The sequence below is a fragment of the Somniosus microcephalus genome, chromosome 22, assembly GCF_052327205.1.
Source record: "Somniosus microcephalus isolate GS21.2 chromosome 22, FLI_Smic_1.0, whole genome shotgun sequence".
NCBI classification, from domain to species: Eukaryota; Metazoa; Chordata; class Chondrichthyes; order Squaliformes; family Somniosidae; genus Somniosus; species Somniosus microcephalus.
In genome coordinates, this window is record NC_141008.1 from 22668759 (window position 1) to 22690319 (window position 21561).

Sequence of the window (21561 nt, forward strand, 5' to 3'; positions counted from 1 at the left end):
AAGACCCTCTTGAAACATGACAAGTGCAGTTCGGCCTCTATGCCACAATGTGAGGGATGAGTGAGTGACTGGTCTGTGCCTCAATTCCTGGTACTGGCAGAGCTCTGTGGTAGGACTCATAGAATTACCCTTTATAAATACAGGCCCAAAAACTTGTCTTAAATAAAAACAACTCTGTCTGTGTGAACACAACCTACCATGAGGGGTGGTCTCTTGCTATCCAGTGGAACACGGCCCATAATATCGCCAGTGAAGCACAGCCCATAATACTGCCAGTGAGGGGTGGTATCCAGCTGCCCAGTGGAGCTCGGCCCATAAGACCGCCAGTGAGGGGTGGTATCCAGCTGCCCAGTGGAGCATAGCACAGTAATACCGCCAGTGTGACATACTGGAGTTTTATTTTAGTATTATGTTTGTCCTTCTTGCACAGTTGAAAACTTTCCTCACTCTGGACAAGGGGCTCCAGTCCACATTCCGGTCTATACCGACACAGACAAGTGATGAGAGGATCAGATATGCTGCCAGCTCTCTCCCTCAAAGGTAAATTTTATGAATTTGTACTTCCAACGGGAGGTTTCACCCACCAGGAGTGCACATCGGGAATTTGGGATTGGGAATTTGTAAATCGCCCTTTGCAATGTGTTTCTGGGATGAGCCCTACCTGTTACTGGTACCTGTCTGTACCACAGGAAGAGGGAGAGAGCTGGCAGCATATCTGATGCTCTCATCACCTGGCGACGTCCTATTCCTGAACACCAAGGGTATCTCTTTACCACAGGCCCTCGGAGATAGGGGGTAAAGTGCCCACTTAGCAGCTTTGTGGATTTACCATTACCATCCATATTTGAAGTACAATGGAAGTAATTAATGCTAAGTCATTATTTATGTATAAAAATATCCTTACCAGGTTTGGGAATGAGTCCTTGGAAAGGCCTGTAAAATGACAAAAGCATACAAGTTTGAGAAGATTGCAAAACCATTCATCAGAATGCAGGGTTTATTGGGCATGTGACATTCCCCAATGTATAGCAGCTGCCATTAAAAGGGGCAGCTTATAGAAAACAGCCTTAAAACAGTAAAGAACACAGCTACACGTAAAGCCCTTGCACACTTGGAGTTCCTCTGCAGCATTTATAATGTGTGTGTTAATGGACCAGGTGCTACACTGGATTAGACACTGCCCTTTCACCTGGGTTTGAACCCAGGCCCCACCACTGGGATGAAAGCTTCCTCTCCCTGCTGGCTGTGCTCACAGTGGCCGTGGGCCCACAGCTCCTAAACTGGGAACAATCAGCAACCATGTTCAACAGGTCACAGGACTGTCAGGGTCTAAGGCACAACTTTGGGGCCCAGTTGTTTGATGTTTGGGCCGAGCCTCAGCACAGGTGGGTAAATGCAGCAAAGTGATTTGATCTCTTTGGTCCAGAATGATGCATCATGGGTTTGTATCCATAATCTGGTGAATTCCCAATTTCGATCCCGCTAATGTGACTATTACTGTTTGATTCTTCCCCCCCCACCCCCCCCCCGCCAAACTTGAATCTTTATTGGTACATTTTGGTAAAATAAAAGTTAGGAAACACTTCTACACACAAAGGGTGATAGACGTTTGGAACTCTCTTCTGCAAATGGCAGTTGATGTTCGGTCAATTGTTAATTCTAAATTAGAGATTGATAGATTTTTGTTAACCAAAGTATAGTAATCTGGGATGTAATGCTTAAGTTATCCACCAGATGGAGACAAATATTAAGGGATCATATTTACCAGTATTAAGGTAATGTCCTGGCACACCACTTATTAAGATAGTGGCATTGCATTCTGGGTATGACTCAGAGGTTCATCCTCCATCTTTGTGATCGCACAGTAAGAAATAGAGTGTGTTTGCTGGCAGCCTGTAAGAGATGTTTCTCTGCTACATATGTATAATTAAACAGTTGGGTTTTGGTTCCTGAAGTCTGGCTTATCTCAGTTTCTGACCTTACCACTCGGATATCACACAAAGGTATTAAGGGATACGGGGCAAAGGCGGGTACATGGCGCTAGGTCGCAGATCAGCCATGATCGAATTGAATAGCGGAACAGGCTCAAGAGGGGCTAAATGGCCCACTCCTGTTCCTATGTTCCTAAAAAGGGGTAATAATTATACCTGGAAAGGGAGAAAGCTGGGTGATGTGGAAGAGCAGAAGCATTGGTGGATTCAGGTTCATCAGACATTATAAGTATCACCACGTGGATAAGGCCACCAAAAAGCTAATGGAACGCTGGGCTTTATGGAATGAGGTATAGAATATAAAAGATGAGATATAATGGCGAATCTATATAAAATCTTAATAAGATGTTGGAGTACTGTGTGTAGTTTTGGGCTCCACACTACAGGAAAGATGTTGAGGTAATAGAGAAAGTACAGCACACATTCACTAGGATAGCTGCCTGGTATGAGGAAATACAAATACGAAGACGTGGAAAATTGGGGCTGTTTTTGTTAGAACAGAGATCACGGGGTGATTTGATAGAGGTGTTCAAAATTGTGAAGAGATGGGACAGAGTAGATAGAAACAGACTGTTTCCAGTAACTGAGGAGCTAGAATGAGAGGACCTAGATCGAAGATTAAATGAAAGAGATTTAGGACAGAGAGCAGGAGAAACTTTACAGAGGGTTGTGAGGCTGTGGATTGCACAACTGGAGTTAGTGATTGAAACAGAGACCATGTCAACAATTAAGAATAGCCATTATTTACTTTTCTTGGACATTTAACTTCTGAGTTCATTCGATCAACTAGTTACTTCCAGCTCCCCAGTTACTGTTACCTGGTTACTTACAGCTCTCTTGTTTTTACCTAGTTACTTACAGCTCCCCAGTTACTGTTACCTAGTTAGTGCTCCCCTGTCGCCATTACTGAGTTACTTACAACTCCCTTGTTGTCTTTAACTGGTTACCTACAGCTCCCAGTTGCTACTAACTAGTTACGGCTCCCAGTTGCCACAGACTAGTTACTTACAACTCCCCAGTTGCTGTTACCTAGTTACTTACAGTTCCTAGTTGCCGTTACCTGGTTATGGTGAATTTGATTTTGTCGGCCACAGCCAAGATTCGCTCCAAGTTCTGGGATCCAAACGTGCAGGGTTTTCGGAAAGGAATGCCAGGTGGAAGCCCTTCAATTATAACCGAGCCAGGGTTGCTTTTGATACGTTTATATGGAACTTGAACAGGGTATTTTATACCTAAAGCTTCCCCTGTAAATAACGAGAAGCGAGACAATAACGGTAACATCTCTCCAATGTTTAGGGAGGGCACGAATCAATGTAACTAAGGGGTGGTACAGATGGCTGGGACACAGTGTGTTGCCTCACACGGTGAGTTACCAAACTGCTGTATTGAAAGGGGGGAGCACCGAGCAGCAGCTAGGCAATTCTCCACAGGTCATCCTTTCCAACGCTTAATACATCGAAAAACAAATCGGTGCATCCTTAAAATCATCAGTGAGGAGACAAACTAGCTTTATGATCAGGTTAGCATTAGTTAACAATTCTACAAAGTAACTGTCTTAATCGAGGAAATCAGAGAATAGTACAGCACAGGAGGCGGCCATTCGGCCCATCGAATCTGCGCCGGCTCTTTCGAAGAGCAATCCAGTTAGTCCCACTCCCCCGCCCATATCCCTGCAATTTTTTCTCCTTCAAGTATTCATCGAATTCCCTTTTGAAGGCTACTATTGAATCTGCCTCCACTAACATAGAAACATAGAAGATAGGAGCAGTAGGCCATTCGGCCCCTCGAGCCTGCTCCGCCATTCAATGCGATCATGGCTGATCATCTAAGTTCAGTACCCGGTCCCTGCTTTCACCCCATACCCCTTGATCCCTTTAGCCTTAAGAAATATATCCAACTCCTTCTTGAATATATTTAATGAATTGGCCTCTACTGCCTTCTGTGGTAGAGAATTCCACAGGTTCACCACTCTCTGGGTGAGGAAATTCCTCCTCATTTCTGTCGTAAAAGACTTACCCCTTACCCTTAGACTGTGACCCCTGGTTCTGGATTCCCCAACCATCGGGAACATCCTCCCTGCATCTAGTCTCTCCAGTCCTGCCAGAATTTTATAAGTTTCAATGAGATCCCCTCTCATTCTTCTAAACTCCAGCGAGTACAAGCCCAATCGACCCAATCTCTCCTCATACGTCATTCCTGCCATCCCAGGTATCAGCCTGGTGAATCTTCGCTGAACTCCTTCCATGGCAAGAATATCCTTCCTCAGATAAGGCGACCAAAACTGCACACAATACTCAAGGTGTGGTCGCACCAAGGCCCTGTACAACTACAGCAAGACATCCTTGTTCTTGTACTCAAACCCTCTCGCTATGAAGGCCAACATACCATTTGTCTTCTTAACCGCCTGCTGCACTTGCATGCTTACCTTCAGCGACTGGTGCACAAGGACACCCAGGTCTCGTTGCACTTCCCCTTCTCCCAATCTATTGCCATTCAGATAATAATCTGCCTTCCTGTTTTTGACACCAAAGTGGATAACCTCACATTTATCCACGTTATATTGCATCTGCCATGCTTCTGCCCAATCACCCAACCTGTCCAAATCATCCTGTAGTTTCTCGGCATCCTCCTCACAGCACACACGCCCACCCAGCTTTGTGTCGTCTGCAAATTTGGAGATATTACATCTAGTTCCCTTGTCTAGATCATTAATAAATATTGTGAATAGCTGGGGTCCAAGGACCGATCCCTGCGGTACCCCACTAGTCACTACCTGCCACTCGGAAAAAGACCCGTTTATTCCAACTCTTTGCTTTCTGTCTGCCAACCAGTTCTCTATCCAAGTCAATACCTTGCCCCCAATCCCATGTGCCTTAGCTTTACACGCTAATCTCTTATGTAGGACCTTATCGAAAGCCTTCTGAAAGTCCAAATACATCACATCCACTGGTTCTCCCTTATCTATTCTACCAGTTACATCCTCAAAAAATTCCAGTAGATTAGTCAAGCACGATTTACCTTTTGTAAATCCATGTTGACTTTGTCCGATCCTGTCACTGTTTTCCAAGTGCTCTGCTATTACATCTTTTATATTACTACCCTATCAGGCAGTAATTATAACTTATAACACTGCTGGAAACCCATTTAAACAAATGAGCCTAGAAATGACTGCTGCGATATTAGTTCGTAGGTGCTTAACATACTATGGAATTCCTCTGTCCATTATTTTACCAGAAACACTGGGGTAGTAACTGGACCTTACTGTGTCCATTTTGCGGGTGTAAAACAGATGCCACAAAGGCCAATTTTTGGGCACCAACGTCCTTCAGTCTTTCAGTATGCCTGAAAGACATCCTACCCGATATTGGGTCAGGCCATTTTTCAGGCTTCTCTGGTGACCGCCTAAAACAGTCGCAAGGCCCCTTACATATGTAAAAATAAGGGACTCACCGCCTGTTTCTGGAGCTTGGGATGAGCGGAGCAGGAACCAGTCGCTTTAAAGCCAATGAATTACTTTGGAAGTGTGGTCACTGCTGTTCTGTAGGCACATGTGGCAGCCAATTTATGTACAGTAATAATGTCCCAGAAAAAGTAATGAGATAGATAATTTGCTCTGGTAGTGTTGTTTGAGGAGATTGACCAGAACACCTTGACTCTTCGAACAGTGCCATGAAATCTCTTATGTCCATTTGATCAGGCAAACTGGCCCTCAGTTTAATGTCTTATCTGAAAGACGGCACTGCTGAGAATGCAATGCTCCCTCACTGGAGTGCCAGCCTAGATTTTGTGCTCATTTCCTTGAGCGGGACTTGAACTTTTGACCTTCTGATGCAGATAAAAGTGCTATCAACTGAGCCAAGCAGGTGCTGTATTGGCTGAACCTGTGCTGTGCTGTGCTAGCCTGGATCCCTGGGTCTGCAACCTACTTCCTCATACTTCTGCTGTCACTCAAGATTAACAGGAGAATGGAAAACTATGCTCAACAAACAGGTAACAGGCTGTAACTGTCCGTTAAACACCCTCAAATTCACTCAAAACAGCAACTTACAGAAATTCAAAAGCAGAACACCGTTCCAGAGAGGAGCACATAATCCAGGCTGACACTCAGTGTTGCTCTGTAAGATATGCCGTCTTTCAGATGAGAAGTCAAACCCCGTCTGCCCTCCCAGATGGATGTAAAAGATCCCATGGCAATAATTGAAGAAGAGCAGGGGAGTTCTCCCCTGAGTTCTGGACAATATTTATCATTCAACCAACATCACTAAAAACAGATTATCTGGTCATGGTGTATCTCATTGCTGTTTGTGGCACTTTGCTATACGCAAATTGGCTGCCGTGTTTCCTACATTCCAACAGTGACTACACTTCAAAAGTATTTTGTTGGCTGTAATGTACTTTGGAACGTCCTGACATAAAAGGTGCGATATAAATGCAAGTTCTTCCTTTGGGTAAGTCTGAATCCTGGCCACAAGAGGGGAAAGACACAAACTTGCCCCCAAGTAAACTTGACTTTTGATCAATTAGATCTCCAGGTACTTTCAGCAGCAGGTCAACAAAAGGGTGTGATGGAGTTAAAACTCCGCAGGGAATAAGAAGGTGTGAAAGGTGGCTCGTGTGTAAGGGGACCCATGTATAGTGTGACCCGTGTGCTCTTTGACTAAGTTTGTGGCCACCCGTGCTAATATCTCCTTCCTTGGCTTGGCATCCATCAGTTGAGAGTGCCTCTGAAGTGCCGTAGGATTTTCTACATTAAAGGTGCTATATAAATGCAAGCTGTTGGCGTTGTCCTCTCTCCAAGTAACAGATACCTTAAAAAAAAAATTTTAAATAACTCACTCACTGACCCCATTGGCCTCGATTTTAACCCCCACCCAGGCAGGCGGGCGAGGGGCTAAAGTATTAAGTATTGGAATCGCACAGCCCGGTCCCGCTGATTTGCAGATACTAACAGGCCTTGGTGTTCTTCGTTAAGATTTATCCACCAATGTAGCACCGGTGCTGAGAACAACCCTTTCCAAACCTCCAGACCCACGAAACTCAAACAAGAATAAAGCAATCAATAAAAAGAAGAGCAGACAGGACTGGGATGCTCGGGCCTCTGGCCACAGTTGGGGCACCCCTGCTCTAACTGGTCAGGAATTGGGGGTAGATTTTGCTCTTTGCTGTGGTTGGGGAATTAGCTTGAAGAGGCGACAGTGGCGGGGACCCACTACGCCAGGTCTGCGGCCCCACTGTGCTGTCCTGGTGCTCTCTGGCAATAGGTCCCTGTGTTCATTATCTCATGACACGGGAGGGGCGTTCCTGTCCGTCAGCCTAATTTTTGCTGTTGGGCGGCCTTGTCTAGGGAGATCTGAAGGAAGCTGGTGCAATGACCTGCTCTTAGAACCCCAAGGGCTGGAGTGTTTGCAGGGGTTCTGTGGATGGGCCAAAGACTTCACAGGCAATTTAAAAATAACCCCCCCCATCCCAAGCCAATCCACCCCCACCACCCCTCCAGCGAATCTAAAGGCCTTGGGGCCTTCAGATGCTGCTCTCCAGTAGCGGCCAGGTCTGAAGCTGCAGATCCTTCAGGCTAGGCCTGGACCTGATGTTCAGGTACAAGGCCCAATTGGGGCAGGGGGAAAGGCGGGCAGCTGCTCCCCTACACTTGCAGTGTGTCGCAGATGGTCCCTGCCTGTCGGGGGCCCAGAAAGGAACATTTACTGTGAGGCAGCGTTGTACGAGAAAAAACTGTTGCCATGGTAACAGGCAACTGTATCACGCAAGCACCAGCCGCATCATAATAGCAAAGGCTTCCCCTGAACAGATTGTAGGCCTTACACTCTAAACATGGAGACCATTGCAGAAAGACTGAAATTACCGTATTTGCGATTGAACAGGTCCTGCACTTGTTCCCGTAGATTGTTGGCAATGTCCACTCTCGTGAGCTTTGCATCATAATTTTCTGCAAAAAAACAAAATGACAAAAACTAGAGTTGAGCTCCAGAGAACAGAGAAACCAAAGTACGGGTGCCCACAAGGGACAGACATCCAACTTTTACACAAGTCATCTGACAAGGTCCCAGAACATGTTTCACACAGATTACAGGGACGTGTATTTTCTGATCTTAACTGGGAACACACGTTGGAGTTGCTGGTTTGTGCACCACCCCAGTCTGAACGGTTATAGGCTTGGTGCACAGGATTTTGATAATACAGTTGCAGGAGCTTAATGGCTCATTGCTCTTGCAGATAATTTATGTTCACAGTGTGCGTGCAGTAATTGCCACCTGCCCCAGCATAAGTATCGGAGTGAAGGGCAATTCAAACTGCCTTCACCAGTGTCCGAGAGACTAGACCAGCTTTCACTTTAAATATATCCCTCGATAATGGACGGAGTTTTATTCTCAAAGGAGCACGACTCCAGCTGTGCCGATTCTCTGCAATCATGTTACCTGGCTAATTTTCAGAAATAACTACTGACCTGCCTGGCCGGATGGCCACCATCATCCAGCATTCATTTCAGGCATCAAAACACCCGAGTCCTCAATGGCTTCAGAAAAAGGGCTGTAGCTCAGGTCAGGTGTGAATCTCACTCAAATCCCACACACATACACACAAATCACTCTCCTCTTCAGGCATTCCTGGGTCAAACCTCAACCACAGCATCCTGTGACACGCAGTGCATGGCACAACCCATTGGAGCATCAGTGGATTCCTCCACCGTGTCGCCCAAGCAACGATAAAATGTCATTTGATTGAAAATGAAATTAAATGTCCTGTCCTAAAATGACACACCGTTTCGTGTTGTGGACGTGACACCACTTGACTGGTGTGAAACTGCTCCGAACTCAAGTTCATGCGTGGCCGGCACAGCCATTAGCAAACCTACTAACTCGCCCCCATCTATGTGCGAGATTCTGATCTCCCCCCTCAGGTTCGTGATCTCACACTTAAGTGCACTGTCCCATTTCTCCTGCTTTTGAGACAAAACCGGGAACTCAATGTAGCTGCAGCTATCCCAGTGAGCGCCTTCTATTAAACGTCAAGGACCTATCGTTAAATAAATGTTGTTGGTTCCCCAGCAGGTATCCTGTTGGTGCTGTTAACAAACTTGTCAATACGGTCTCCTTTCAACTAGAAAAATGCAGCCCTCGCTTCTCTTGAAGTCCGTGATATCTGCCTACCCAGAGAGGGAAACGAGTAGAACTCAGCTTGTAATTATGATCTATCATGTGCATTCAAAGTCACTGAGTGGCTGTATCAGGTAAGTTCAAGATACAGGATGACTCTTCCTTACCTGGGATCGTCACTTCAATGATGTTGAGGGAATTGTTTGATTTATTTCCATCTGAATTTGTCAAGTGCTTCACTGTCGCTTTATCTGGTGTTTCTAGCATAATAAAGAAAAACTGACATTAGTGTGAAAGTAAGATTGTGCCACTGATGAATTTTTTTTTACAGGAAACTTTCTGGTATCCGGCACTGACGGGACCGAGCTGGTGCCGTTAGATCAAAAGTGCCGTATAATCCAGCCCTAATGTTAAAACATACAGAGCTTTTCAGCTCCGTGTGAATCAACAAACCCTGTTGCTTAGCAACAGCTTCAAAACAGTCGGCTGCAGCTGCAAGCGTCTCTAGCTGAAGCTGTTGCTTAGCTACAGACCTTGCAGAGCCTGACTGGGAAAAAAAAAGCAACGAGAAGTAAAAAAACTTATAGAAAACGGCTCCTGAATTTTGCCGGTAGATAGAGCTTTCCGGACTTTGAACCTCTGGTTAAACAAAAGTTTCCTGTATTCGTTCCTGGGATGTGGGCGTTGCTGGCAAGGCCAGCATTTATTGCCCATCCCTAGTTGCCCTCGAGAAGGTGGTGGTGAGTCGCCTTCTTGAACCGCTGCAGTCCATGCGGTGAAGATACTTCCACAGTGCTGTTAGGGAGGGAGTTCCAGGATTTTGACCCAGTGACGATGAAGGATCGTCGATATATTTCCAAGTCAGGATGGTGTGTGACTTGCAGAGGAGCTTGGAGGTGGCAGTGTTCCCATGCACCTGCTGGCCTTTTCCTTCTAGGTGGAAGAGGTCACGGGTTTGGGAGGTGCTGTCAAAGAAGCGTTGGCGAGTTGCTGCAGTGCATCTTGTAGATGGTGCACACTGCAGCCACGGTGCACCGGTGGTGGAGGGAGTGAATGTTTAAGGTGATGGATGGGGTGCCAATCAAGTGGTCTGTTTTTTCCTGGATGGTGTCGAGCTTCTTCACTGTTGTTGGAGCTGCACTCATCCAGGCAAGTATTCCATTACACTCCTGACTTGTGCCTTGTAGATGGTGGAAAGGCTTTGGGGAGTCAGGAGGTGAGACACTCGCTGCAGGATACCCAGCCTCTGACCTGCTCTTGTAGCCACAGTATTTATGTGGCTGGTTCAGTCTAGTTTCTGGTCAGTGGTGACCCCAGGATGTTGATGGTGGGGGATTCGGCGATGGTAATCAGTTGAATGTCAAGTGGAGGTGGTTAGATTCTCGCTTGTTGGAGATAGTCATTGCCTGGCACTTGTGTGGCGTGAATGTTACCTCCCACTTATCAGCCCAAGCCTGAATGTTGTCCAGGTCTTGCTGCATGCGGGTATGGACTGCTTCATTATCTGAGGAGTTGTGAATGGAACTGAACACTGTGCAATCATCAGCGAACATCCCCAATTCTGACCATATGACGGAGGGAAGATCACTGATGAAGTAGTTGAAGATGGTTGGGCCTAGGACACCACCCTGAGGAACTCCTGCAGCAATGTCCTGGGGCTGTGATGATTGACCTCCAACAACCACAACCATTTTCCATTATTAAGTCTCTTCTTCTCCCACCACCACCCCCCCCCCCCCAATAAACTCACACTTCCTTCAATCCCCATGAGGTCACATCCTGTTCTTAATCCATCACTTATGTTGGCTTTTACGATGCATTTAAGGGGAAGCTAGATAAGTACATGAGAGAGAAAGAAATAGAAAGCTATGCTGACAGGGTTGGATGAAGAGGGGTAGGAGGAGGCTCGTGTGAAGCATAAACACCAGCATAGACCAGTTAGGCCGAATTGCCTGTTTCTGTGCTGTACATTTTATGTCTTAGGGAGTCTGATAATGGCACCATCATCCAACTCCCTTGTCTCAGCAGCAGACTCATAGACCCATGAGAATCTGGAACTATGATTCTTCGATCGGTTTTCGCAGCATAACCGCTGGGAACCAGAACTTCCAAGTGTGGAGTTAAAATGGCAAAAAGCAGCTTATATGATTATTATCAGTGAGGTACATGAAATTCAGGCAAGGTGGAGCCTATTACCAGGGTAGCTCACAGAACAGGTGTCAGCTAATAATCAAAGGTCCCCGGTGCTTTAAAAACATGTAGTTATGCTTTACCCCTGTGGAAATTGTCTTTAGCAGTTTCCTCTATATGATTCTGTTTTGTGAAAAGAATGTGTTTTTATTGGGGCCCTGTGTATAGAAGTAATTTCAAAAAATCTTCCTATATTTGTTGTAGCTGGTATCTGTTCCCTTTCATGAAATGGTTTAGTCCCTTTGCTGCTCATGAAGTGGTTTATGTGGCCCGGCAGCCTCTTGCTACAGTAATTGGTTGTGAGTGAAGTTCTGCTCATCTCTACAGCTGTGTGCTGTGTGAGAGATTTCCTGCAGCGATGGGGCACTTGGTTCATTTCAGGTGCCTTGAGTAGAACAGCAAGAGATTTCAATTACAGTAAATGTGCTTTATTGCAACACCCAAGAAATCAGCAACTGCTTCTAATTGGCCTAAAAGTGATGGCTTTCTGGCTGTGCTTACAAGCTGCATCATTATGGGTATAAATATAAATGGATATAAATAGTTTATATCTAAATTCATGGACAGTGGGAGTGAGTTACAGGCGGGAATCTAGTCGAGGGGGTCCAGAGAAGTGTGAGGTAATGTATTTGGGGAGGGCTAACAAGGAAAGTGAATACACTATAAATGGTAGGACACTGAGATGTGCAGAGGATCAGAGGGACCTTGGAGTGCATGTCCACAGATCCCTGAAGGTAGCAGGATAGGTAGATAAGGTGGTTAAGAAGGCATATGGGATACTTGCCTTTATTAGCCGAGGCATAGAATATAAGAGCAGGGAGGTTATACTTGAACTGTATAAAACACTAGTTAGGCCACAGCTAGAATACTGCGTGCAGTTCTGGTCACCACATTACAGGAAGGATGTGATTGCACTAGAGGGGGTGCAGAGGAGATTTACGAGGATGTTGCCTGGGCTGGGGAATTTTAGCTATGAGGAAAGATTGGATTGGCTGGGGTTGTTTTCTTTGTAACAGAGGAGGCTGAGGGGAGACTTAATTGAGGTGTATAAAATTATGAGGGGCCTAGATAGAGTGGATAGGAAGGACCTATTTCCTTTAGCAGAGGAATCGATAACCAGGAGGCATAGATTTAAAGTAATTGGTAAGAGGTTTAGAGGGGATTTGAGGAGAAACTTTTCAGCCACAGGGTAGTGGGGGTCTGGAACTCACTGTCTGAGAGGGTGGTAGAGGCAGAGACCCTCATCACATTTAAAAAGTACTTGGATATGCACCTGAAGTGCCGTAACCTGCAGGGCTACGGACCAAGAGCTGGAAAGTGGGATTAGGGTGGAGAGCTCTTTGTCGGCCGGCACAGACAAGATGGGCCGAATGGCCTCCTTCCGTGCTGTAACTTTCTATGATTCTGTGATTGTTTCTATATAGAAAAATGTACAGTGGAAGTGATTACATGCTGAAATCTAATTGAGGTCTTCCGATGCTTTATGTATAGAGTAACAGATACTTGGGAGCGAATTACTGGCTGGAATCTAATCGAGGGGTTCAGATGTTGTACATATTGATGAATGGAAACCTGGGGGAGAGGGTTATTCCTCGTCCAGCTATGAAACTGCATCACACTAACCTGCCTGGATCTGCCTCTTCAGTTGTATTGCTTCGTCTTTCACACAGTCATGGGACTCCTGTGTTGCCGCTAGAATAAACACAAAGATAGTAAAAGTGATCTCAAATCCTTCTCCTAATGTCCGTTTGCTTCAAATATCAGTCCTACTTTTTCATTTTGGATGACACAAGGCTAAGCAAACAAGAGTGTTTTTCCACCCAGCATTTCTCAGTCAGGTACAGCACAGCAGATCGAGCGCTGTCCAGTATCTCCTTGGCCTCAGAATAACACACAGCCCAATAGCTCTGCTCTTGTTGGGTTGTACACCATCTATCCTTGCAGTCTGCCCAACTAAAACTAAAGGACACTTGTGCAAAGACTCCTGTCAAATTGGAACAAGATTGAGCCTGGCCTGTCACTGCACTCAGGAATGCAATAAAAAGAGCCTTGTTCGGGCTGGATGCGAGCCATTCCTTTTACTGTACTTAGCAAATCATCCTGCACATCACGTGTAGGGCAATAGATATAATGAAACTAACTGGGACATCTTTCTGAAGATATTTTAGTCCTCCCTCCATCTTTGCTCCTCCCGCCCTAATTTCAAAAGCCTTCTAAAGTCTTTTATCGTCAACCCTCCTTCAGCCTTCCCCGCCCACCCCTTCACTCCATTCTCTTCCCTCCTACTTCCTCCTCTGAGCCGTAAAGCACTTTGGCGGTCTTTCTGTGGTCAGGAGCACTATATGGGAGCAAGCTGTTTCTAAGGAACGATCTTGTCGTTGTCCATCAGCGGGTCCTTCGAGCCCCCTTGCGCCACATCACCAGATCTGCTATCTGTAGAATAAGCTTTGCCGAGAGTATATTACAAGGCTGAAGTGCAATTGACGAACTCTGCTGAAATCACAAACTCGCCTTGTTTGCGTCATCACGAGAACCCCGAGGTCGTGTTGGAACCAAACTCTCTGAGCTTGTGCTATGTATGATATAGTGACTGTAACACATCACAGCAGAAAGTAATTGTTTTGTGTGACTGCAACAGCTGAGACAGATGAGATGTGTGGTGACGTCACGCTCAAGTGATTGAATGACTTGTGGAATGCAGTTTATGTCATTGCACCAAGTACCTACATCACCACTCAAGAGGTTCAAGGGTGACGACTACAGGATTTTCTCACCTCAGCTGCTACCAAGTTTTACAGCTTAGGCTCAGTCACATGACTGGAAGGGAAAGACCAAAACCAGCACCAAAATGAAAAGCTCCGACAGGCGGGTGACACCGAGACCAGAGCTCTATTCCAGCATTCATGGTCTCGTTCAATCCTTTGTGCTGGATTGTTTATTTTGCAAACCTGTTTCGCTCAGACAAGGGCTGCTGATTGGGTTTTAACTCTTTAAAGTCGGGTGCGCTCGTTTCTGGCTTTGTCATAAAGATTTATATTCTTTGTTGAATCAGCTTCAACCCAAGGTACTTTTCAAACCGGTTTGCTTTCTCAATATTAGAGAGTCTGGTGCAGTTTGACCCATGAGTGGAACATGAAGCAGACATTTTATGCGGATTTGCTCACGGTTCTGTGACAACAACAAAGCAATGATAACAGGAGATGGTAGCGCCCTCCACACCCGTGTCTGAATCCCTATTCCCCGTTTATTACCAGGACATATCTATCCTTATCTTCCACGCCTATGTAACTTCAGTTTTCCCCGTGTCCATTAGTGTGCGTGTTTTGGCTGCCACTCCAGACTGGAGACCATCTCTTCTATTTCCCCTCTTTTCTTCTTCCACTTTATCCCTCCTAGGCCCCTCTCTTCTGTCATCGTGCCTCATTTCAATTTCGCCCCTCTCGGGTACTCTGCCCTCCCAAATCGCTACCCCCAACCCTTCCGCACTCCTTCACCTTCCTTCTCTCCTGCCGCCGTCTGAGGCTCGACTCCCTCTTCGATAGGCCGACAGCTCCCCTCTGCCTCTCTTGGGTCCATCGAGGCACTCCTCACTGCCTCCTTATGAGCAACAACCCTTATGAGAACCTGACTCTCTCGCCGACATTCCCGCCCAGCTCACCCGCCGGGGCCTAATCTTTCCTACCTCTTTCCCGTCCCACTCACCCCCCCCCCCCGATACCGACCCCGTGGAGTCTGCCAGCGGAGCAGCCATCACCGACCCTCTCCCCATCTCCCTCCAGGGTGTCCGTTCACTTGTGAACAAGGCCCTTGCCATCCATGAGCTTATTGTGGATGATTGCATCAACATCATGGCCTTAACAGACACCTTCCCCCTTAATGAAACTTACCCGCCTGGCTATACCTTTCACCACCTGTCCCAGCCAGACTGCCGCGGTGGCGCTTTGGTTCTTATCACCAAATCACACCTCGGTCTGTCCCCATCTCCTCTGGCAACTTCTCCTCCTTTGAGCATCTCACCTTTTTCCACCCCTCTTGCCTCTCATTTAAAATTCTCGCTCTCCCCCTCCATATAAACTCCCCTACCCATATTCACAGCTACCCCCTCGACCTCACCAGCCCACGTGGTCTCGCTATTCCGATCGGGTCAATCAGACATAAGGCCATCTCTGATGACTTCCTTGTATCCCTCTCCACCCACATCCCCCTCCCCCTCCTAACCCTACTGCCTCCAGCTGCTGAACCTGGAAAGAACTCTCCCAACTCACTCACAACTGCACTTGCAAATTTCCAACGGTCTGGCGTTTGCCCCCCCCATTCACCACCACATTTCTGCAGCTGATCTGCTCAATCACACCCTCACCTCCACCTTTGATACCCCTGTCCCCATTAAAACCATTACTCTCTGTCACCCTGGTCGTTCCCCTGGTATGGCCCTCATCTCCGTTCCCTTAAGTCCAAGGGTTGCAGACATTAGCCATTCATCACCAGATCTGGCTGGACCACATGAAGCACCATCAGGTCCAGCTCTCCTCGGCCAAAACTGCTCGCTGTTCCAGGATCATCCCGGCTTCTCTTCTCCGCCACAACCAAACAGTCTTCTTAAACCCCTCTCCGCTGCCTCCTCCACCCTCACCTCCAACAACAAGTGTGAGGAGCTCATGGACTGCTTTGTCACTAAGATTGAGACCATCCATTCAGCAGCCTCCCTTCCCCTAGCTCGCTGGGCCAAACTTCTCCTAAGATCCCCCCCTGCTCTAGCCCTGAACTCGCATCTTTCTCTAGTTACTCTCCTGTCTCCCATCATAAAAGAAAAAGACTTGCATTTATATAGCGCCTTTCGCAACCTCAGGACATCCCAAAGTGCTTTACCGTGACCTCTCTGAGCTCATCTTGTCCATGAGACCCACCTCCTGCTCCCTCGACCCTATTCCCACCAAACTGCTGACCACCCAACTTCCCTTCCTGGCTCCCATGTTAGCTGATACTGTTAACGGTTCCCTCTCCTCAGATACTGTTCCCCTCCCTTCAAATCTGCCGTCATCACCCCCTCCTCAAAGAAACATCCTTGACCCCTCCGTCCTTGCAAACTACTCCCCCATTTCCAACCTCCCTTTCCTCTCCAAAGTCCTTGAACGTGTTGTTACCTCCCAAGTTCTTGTCCAACTTTCCCACAATTCCATGTTTGAATCCCTCTAATCAGGTTTCCGCCCCGCCACAGTACCGAAACGGCACTCATCAAAGTTACAAATGACATCTTATGCGACTGCGACCCTGGTAAACTATCCCTTCTCATCCTTCCCGACCTGTCTGCAGCCTTTGACACGGCTGACCACTCCATCCTTCTCCAACGCCTCTCCACTGTCGCCCAGCTGGGTGGGGCTGCACTCGCCTGGTTCCATTCTTATCTACCATGTCGTAGCCAGAGAATCACCTGCAACGGCTTCTCTTCCCACTCCCGCATCGTTACCTCTGGTGTCCCCCATGGATCTATCCTTGGCCCCTCCTTTTCCTCATCTATATGCTGCCCCTTGGCGACATCATCCGAAAACACAGCGTCAGTTTCCACATGTACGCTGACGACACCCGGCTCTACCTCTCCACCACTTCTCTCAACCCCTCCACGGTCTGGGATTAGTCACACTGCTAGTCCGACAATCCAGTTCTGGACGAGCAGAAATTTCCAATTAAAGATGGGGAAGACCGATGCCATTGTCTTCGGTCCCCGCCATAAACTCCGTTCCCTAGCCACCGACTCCATCCCTCTCCCTGGCAACTGTCTACTGATAAAATACACCGTTCGCAACCTTGGCGTCGTATTTGGCCTCGAGATGAGCTTCTGACCACATATCCGCACCATCACCAACTTCCACCTCCATAACATCGCCAGTCTCCGCCCCTGCCTCAGCTCATCCACTGCTGAAACCCACATCCATACCTCCGTTACCTCCAGACTCGACTATCCCAACGCACTCCTGGCTGGCCTCCCAGCTCCACCCTCCAGAAACTTGATCTCATCCAAAACTCTGTGTCCTAACTCGCAGCAAGTCCCGCTCACTCATCACCCGTGTACAATGACTCCTGGTCTGGCAGCACCTGAATTTTAAAATTCTCATCTTTCTTTTCAAATCCCTCCGTGGCCTCGCCCCTCTCTATCTCTGTAACCTCCTCCAGCCCTACAAGCCTTCGAGATCACCGCGCTCCTCCAATTCTGGCCTCTTGAGCACCCCCGATTTTAATCGCTCCGCCATTGCCTTCGCCTGCCGAGGCCCTAAAGCTGTGGAGTTCCCTCCCCAAACCTCTCCGCCGCTCTACCCCGCTCTCCTCCTTTAAGACGCTCCTTAAAACCTACCTCTTTGTCCAAGCTTTTGGTCAGCTGTCCTAATATCTCTTTATGTGGTTCGGTGTCAAATTTTGTTTGATAATCGCTCCTTCACTACATTATTAAAGGCGTTATATAAATGAAAATGTTGTTGTTCATATTGTTTTTAGAGGCCACAGTGCCATCGAGTGGTGGATGTAAGAATAGCAGGTACTACAGTGACTCAATGGGCTACAACATCAGCACCTCAAGGCTTGTATAAGTTAGATATGGATTCGGATGTGATGTTATGAATCTCCTCTTAACATTTTTAATTATAAATAATTAGGATCTCACTGCATTTCTAACCTCTCCCTCAATCCAATACTCAGACCTGAAACACCGCTGCAGATTTCTACACCAAGATTAAAAGATCCTCAATTCTGCACAGTTCTTATCACTCAATGTAAAAAAAAACTATAAAGAAAAATCACCTTCGTGCACATTGCTGCTCATTAAGCAGCACAGTACCGGAGTCCTATTCAGGACATGTGTTTGAGTTTCAGGCTACCCACTGGCTGACAGCTCTTGCCAGCCAAGTAGGCAGAAACACAGTTCATGTTATGGGGCCCAGGCGGTTTTGTTTTGTAGGACCTAGGCCACGAAAAGGGAGAGGGAGCAAATCAGGAAAAAAATAAACGGATGAAAATGTACTATTTGAAACCTGGGCCTGCAGAATTTAAAGGCATATCGCAGGCCTGTCCGATCATTGACACACGGGGCTAATTCCATACAAGGATATGCCTGAAAAGATTTCACAGCACACAGTGATCTGCAGCTCCGATCAACTGCAATATGGACCACGACAAAAGCAGATTCATCCTCCTTACTTTCCCACTCGACCACCGCCCCCCGCCACCCCCACATAGCAAGTTGGTGATCTCAACCCTTGACGGTGGAGATTCTTTAAGGGGTCAGGGGAGGCAGGGAAGGACTCACCTTGGGCTGCCCGAGTGTAGGCCCAGGCAGTCAGCTTCAGAGCAGGGTCTGGGAGTGGATCTTCAGCTTCTCCGCTCAGCTGCAGAGTTGCACGGCATGGAGAAGAGGGAAATAGGCAAGAAAATGGGTTTTTTAAATATTTTAAACTGAGAGAGAGAGAGAGAGCCCAAATAATCCGGGTTGAGTGTTGGACTCTGTTTTGGTACTTTTTAAAAACTCATTCTCAGGTGCCCATCCCGAGTTTCCCCGAGTTTGCTAAAACTGAGTGGCTCGCTAGGCCACTTCAGAGGGCAGTTAGGAGTCAATCACGTTGGTCTGGGACTGGAGTCACATATAGGCCAGACCGGGTAAGGACAGTAGGTTTCTCTCCCTAAAGAACGAGTGAACCTGCTGAATTTTTACAATTCTGATCGCCTCACGGTAATTTTTACTGATACTAGATTTTTATTTCCAGATTTTCCTTTTACACGGAATTCAAATTCTCCAACTGCAAGGATGGGGTCTGATGTGTCACTGCTTGTGTGACACGATGCAGCCTGCTTTCTTACCTCCTGTATTCGTTCTCTCCTTACATGGTTCTTGCACTTCCTCAAGTAGGAGTTGTGGCCTGTGAGTGTAATATTAGCATATTAATGGAGAACTTAACTTTCATCTAATAAAAAAACTGTGTCCTGTGTTTTTTAAAAATAGAAAAAGCATTCAAGAGATAAAATCCCTCTGCCAAAGGCCCTGGACCAGGAGATTGATCTTAAAATGACAACAGAGTGAACCTATTTTCCACTGTTGGGTGGGGTAGCGGAATACGCCACCGCGTTTCCTGTTGGTAGTGCATTGTGGGTACAATGCCATCACTGCGGACAGTTAGTGTTTCGTAGTCACGTTCGGAACCCTCATTCCCAAATAAAGCAGACGTTCATTCATTTTCTCACGAGCAGAAATTTGGAGGGAAGTTCTAGACCTGTATCCACAAAAATACAAGGGTCCTTAAGCTAGCTAAATCCTTTCTCCCTGGGAAGAAAAGGTGGAGGCAATTTAGGGGCATGAGCTATGTAATAAAGGGAGCTGGACATGAAGGAGATCTTTCTGTTGAGGCTGAAGATAACAAGGGGATATGATTTTTGAACGAAGGACCGGACTCTTTTCATATGGAGATTCTTAATTCAACAGAACAGTTGGTTACGGGGTTACGGGTAAATACGTGGGGTTACGGGGATAGAGCTTGGGTGGGATGGCTGTCGGTGTAGGGACTGGGTGCTAGGGTTTGGATGATCAGCCATGATCTCGTTGAATGGCGGAGCAGGCTCAAAGGGCCGAATGGCCTACTCCTGCTCCTATCTTCTATGTTTCTATGTTTCTAAACCTGTCAACATTTATATTTATCGTCATTGATTCCATTGCTGACTGGGTTTTCGTAATTTCCAAGAGGCTTTCAAATAATGTTCACAGACACACTTCTTTCCACTCGACACTTTGCAGCAGCCTGGCCTCAATATTGAATTCAACAGCTTCAGGCCTTTAACCACAGCTCCCATTTTCTCCCCGACAGCGGGTGTCGCTGATATAGTTCAGCGGGTTTATCATCGCCTCCAGGGATGGGGGAAGGACCGGACGGGTGCTTGAGGGTGGGGATCCCCCCCGTGGGAGGGAGTGGGGGGGTCCTGGTGCTGGCCGGCCCTTTTCTCCCACCAGACTCCTGGGCTGCTGCTCTTTGCCAGGTTTCCATGCTCCCCCTCTCCAACTCCTGCTTCAACTACTCCCACATTCTCTGGGTTTTTGTCTATGCCTTTTATTTCTCTCTGATCTCGCTCATCCTGCCTCCTGTTGTCTCACTTCTGTCAGTTAACCTTCTCCAGTCACCTGACAGCTCATACTTTTTATTTTCTCGTGTGTGCTCCTTTTTTACACCCTTCCTCTTTCCTTCGTATAACCTGTTCATCTGTACGCTTACGGGAGCAAGCGGAAGCCAAGCGCAGGCAGCGCAAGGAGCGCACGTCAACCCAAGCACCCCACCCACCCGCCCCTTCAACCACCGTCTGCCCCACCTGTGACAGAGACTGTAGGTCCCGCATTGGACTCATCAGTCACCTGCGAGCTCATTTTTAATGTGGAAGCAAGTCATCCTCGGTTCCGAGGGACTGCCTGAGAGAGAGAGAGAAGACTCTTATCCATTTCTGATGAAGGGAAATTGCTTGAAACATGAACTTTCTTTCTCTCCACAGAGGCTGTGCGTTTCCAGCATGTTTTGGGCTATTGTTTTGTGTCAGATTTCCAGCTCCACGGTGCGCGTTATTTTGTTTCACATATGCACTGCCCTGAGTGAGTGAGCGGGGTGGGGGATGGGGGGGAATTCTTGTTATCTCAAGATTGGCTCGAGGGTCATTAACCGGTTAATTGTTTGTCTCGTTTCTAAGGATTCTTACCTTTTGATGATAAACTGAATGCTCTCACTCACTTCTAAAATCTTCTGAAGTTTGGAAATTCCAAAGCAATTGGGTTTCCTGAATGGGATACCCTCTGGCAAACCATCCACAAACAGGTCTTCAGGATGGGACTGGAATTTCAAATATGGAATCTTCACTGGATCGGAGAATCCCATCGCTTCACCTGAATCAGAGAGGACAGTTACAACACCATCAATGAGGTAAATTGGCCCAAGCCTCACAGAAGTGTTATAAGGCTGGAGATCAGCTGGCGGTCAGAAACCGATCGCAGGCTTGGTTTTATTGCTTGCACATGCCACAAATTTACTTTGAAAAGGAGGGAAGTTCTCATGTTTTGTGCTGACTGTGCTTTGTGATGTCAGAAAACGAATGTCTCAGATCATGCCTGTTGACATCACTCTCTGCTGACATCACTCTCTGCTGACATCACTCTCTGAAGACATCACTCTCTGAAGACATCACTCTCTGAAGTCATCACTCTCTGAAGACATCACTCTCTGAAGACATCACTCTCTGATGACATCACTCTC

General features: G+C 47.0%; 1 protein-coding gene across 6 annotated transcripts in view; it reads right to left on the bottom strand.

Annotated features, from left to right (window-relative positions):
- The window catches only part of gtf2ird1 (GTF2I repeat domain containing 1), a 249451-nt gene that overhangs the window by 56118 nt on the left and 171772 nt on the right, over window positions 1-21561 (bottom strand). For all 6 annotated transcript variants that reach the window (XR_015073206.1, XM_085964304.1, XM_085964306.1 and 3 more), the window contains 7 exons: window positions 21011-21194; window positions 19139-19197; window positions 12917-12985; window positions 9271-9363; window positions 7852-7935; window positions 3052-3235; window positions 905-933 (listed from right to left, as the gene is read on the bottom strand). Coding sequence is in view for 5 of the 6 variants with exons in the window: in XM_085964304.1 (XP_085820430.1) it covers window positions 905-933; window positions 3052-3235; window positions 7852-7935; window positions 9271-9363; window positions 12917-12985; window positions 19139-19197; window positions 21011-21194 (702 nt within the window). In the remaining variant the exon portion in view is untranslated. The remainder of the gene's footprint in view (window positions 1-904; window positions 934-3051; window positions 3236-7851; window positions 7936-9270; window positions 9364-12916; window positions 12986-19138; window positions 19198-21010; window positions 21195-21561) is intronic.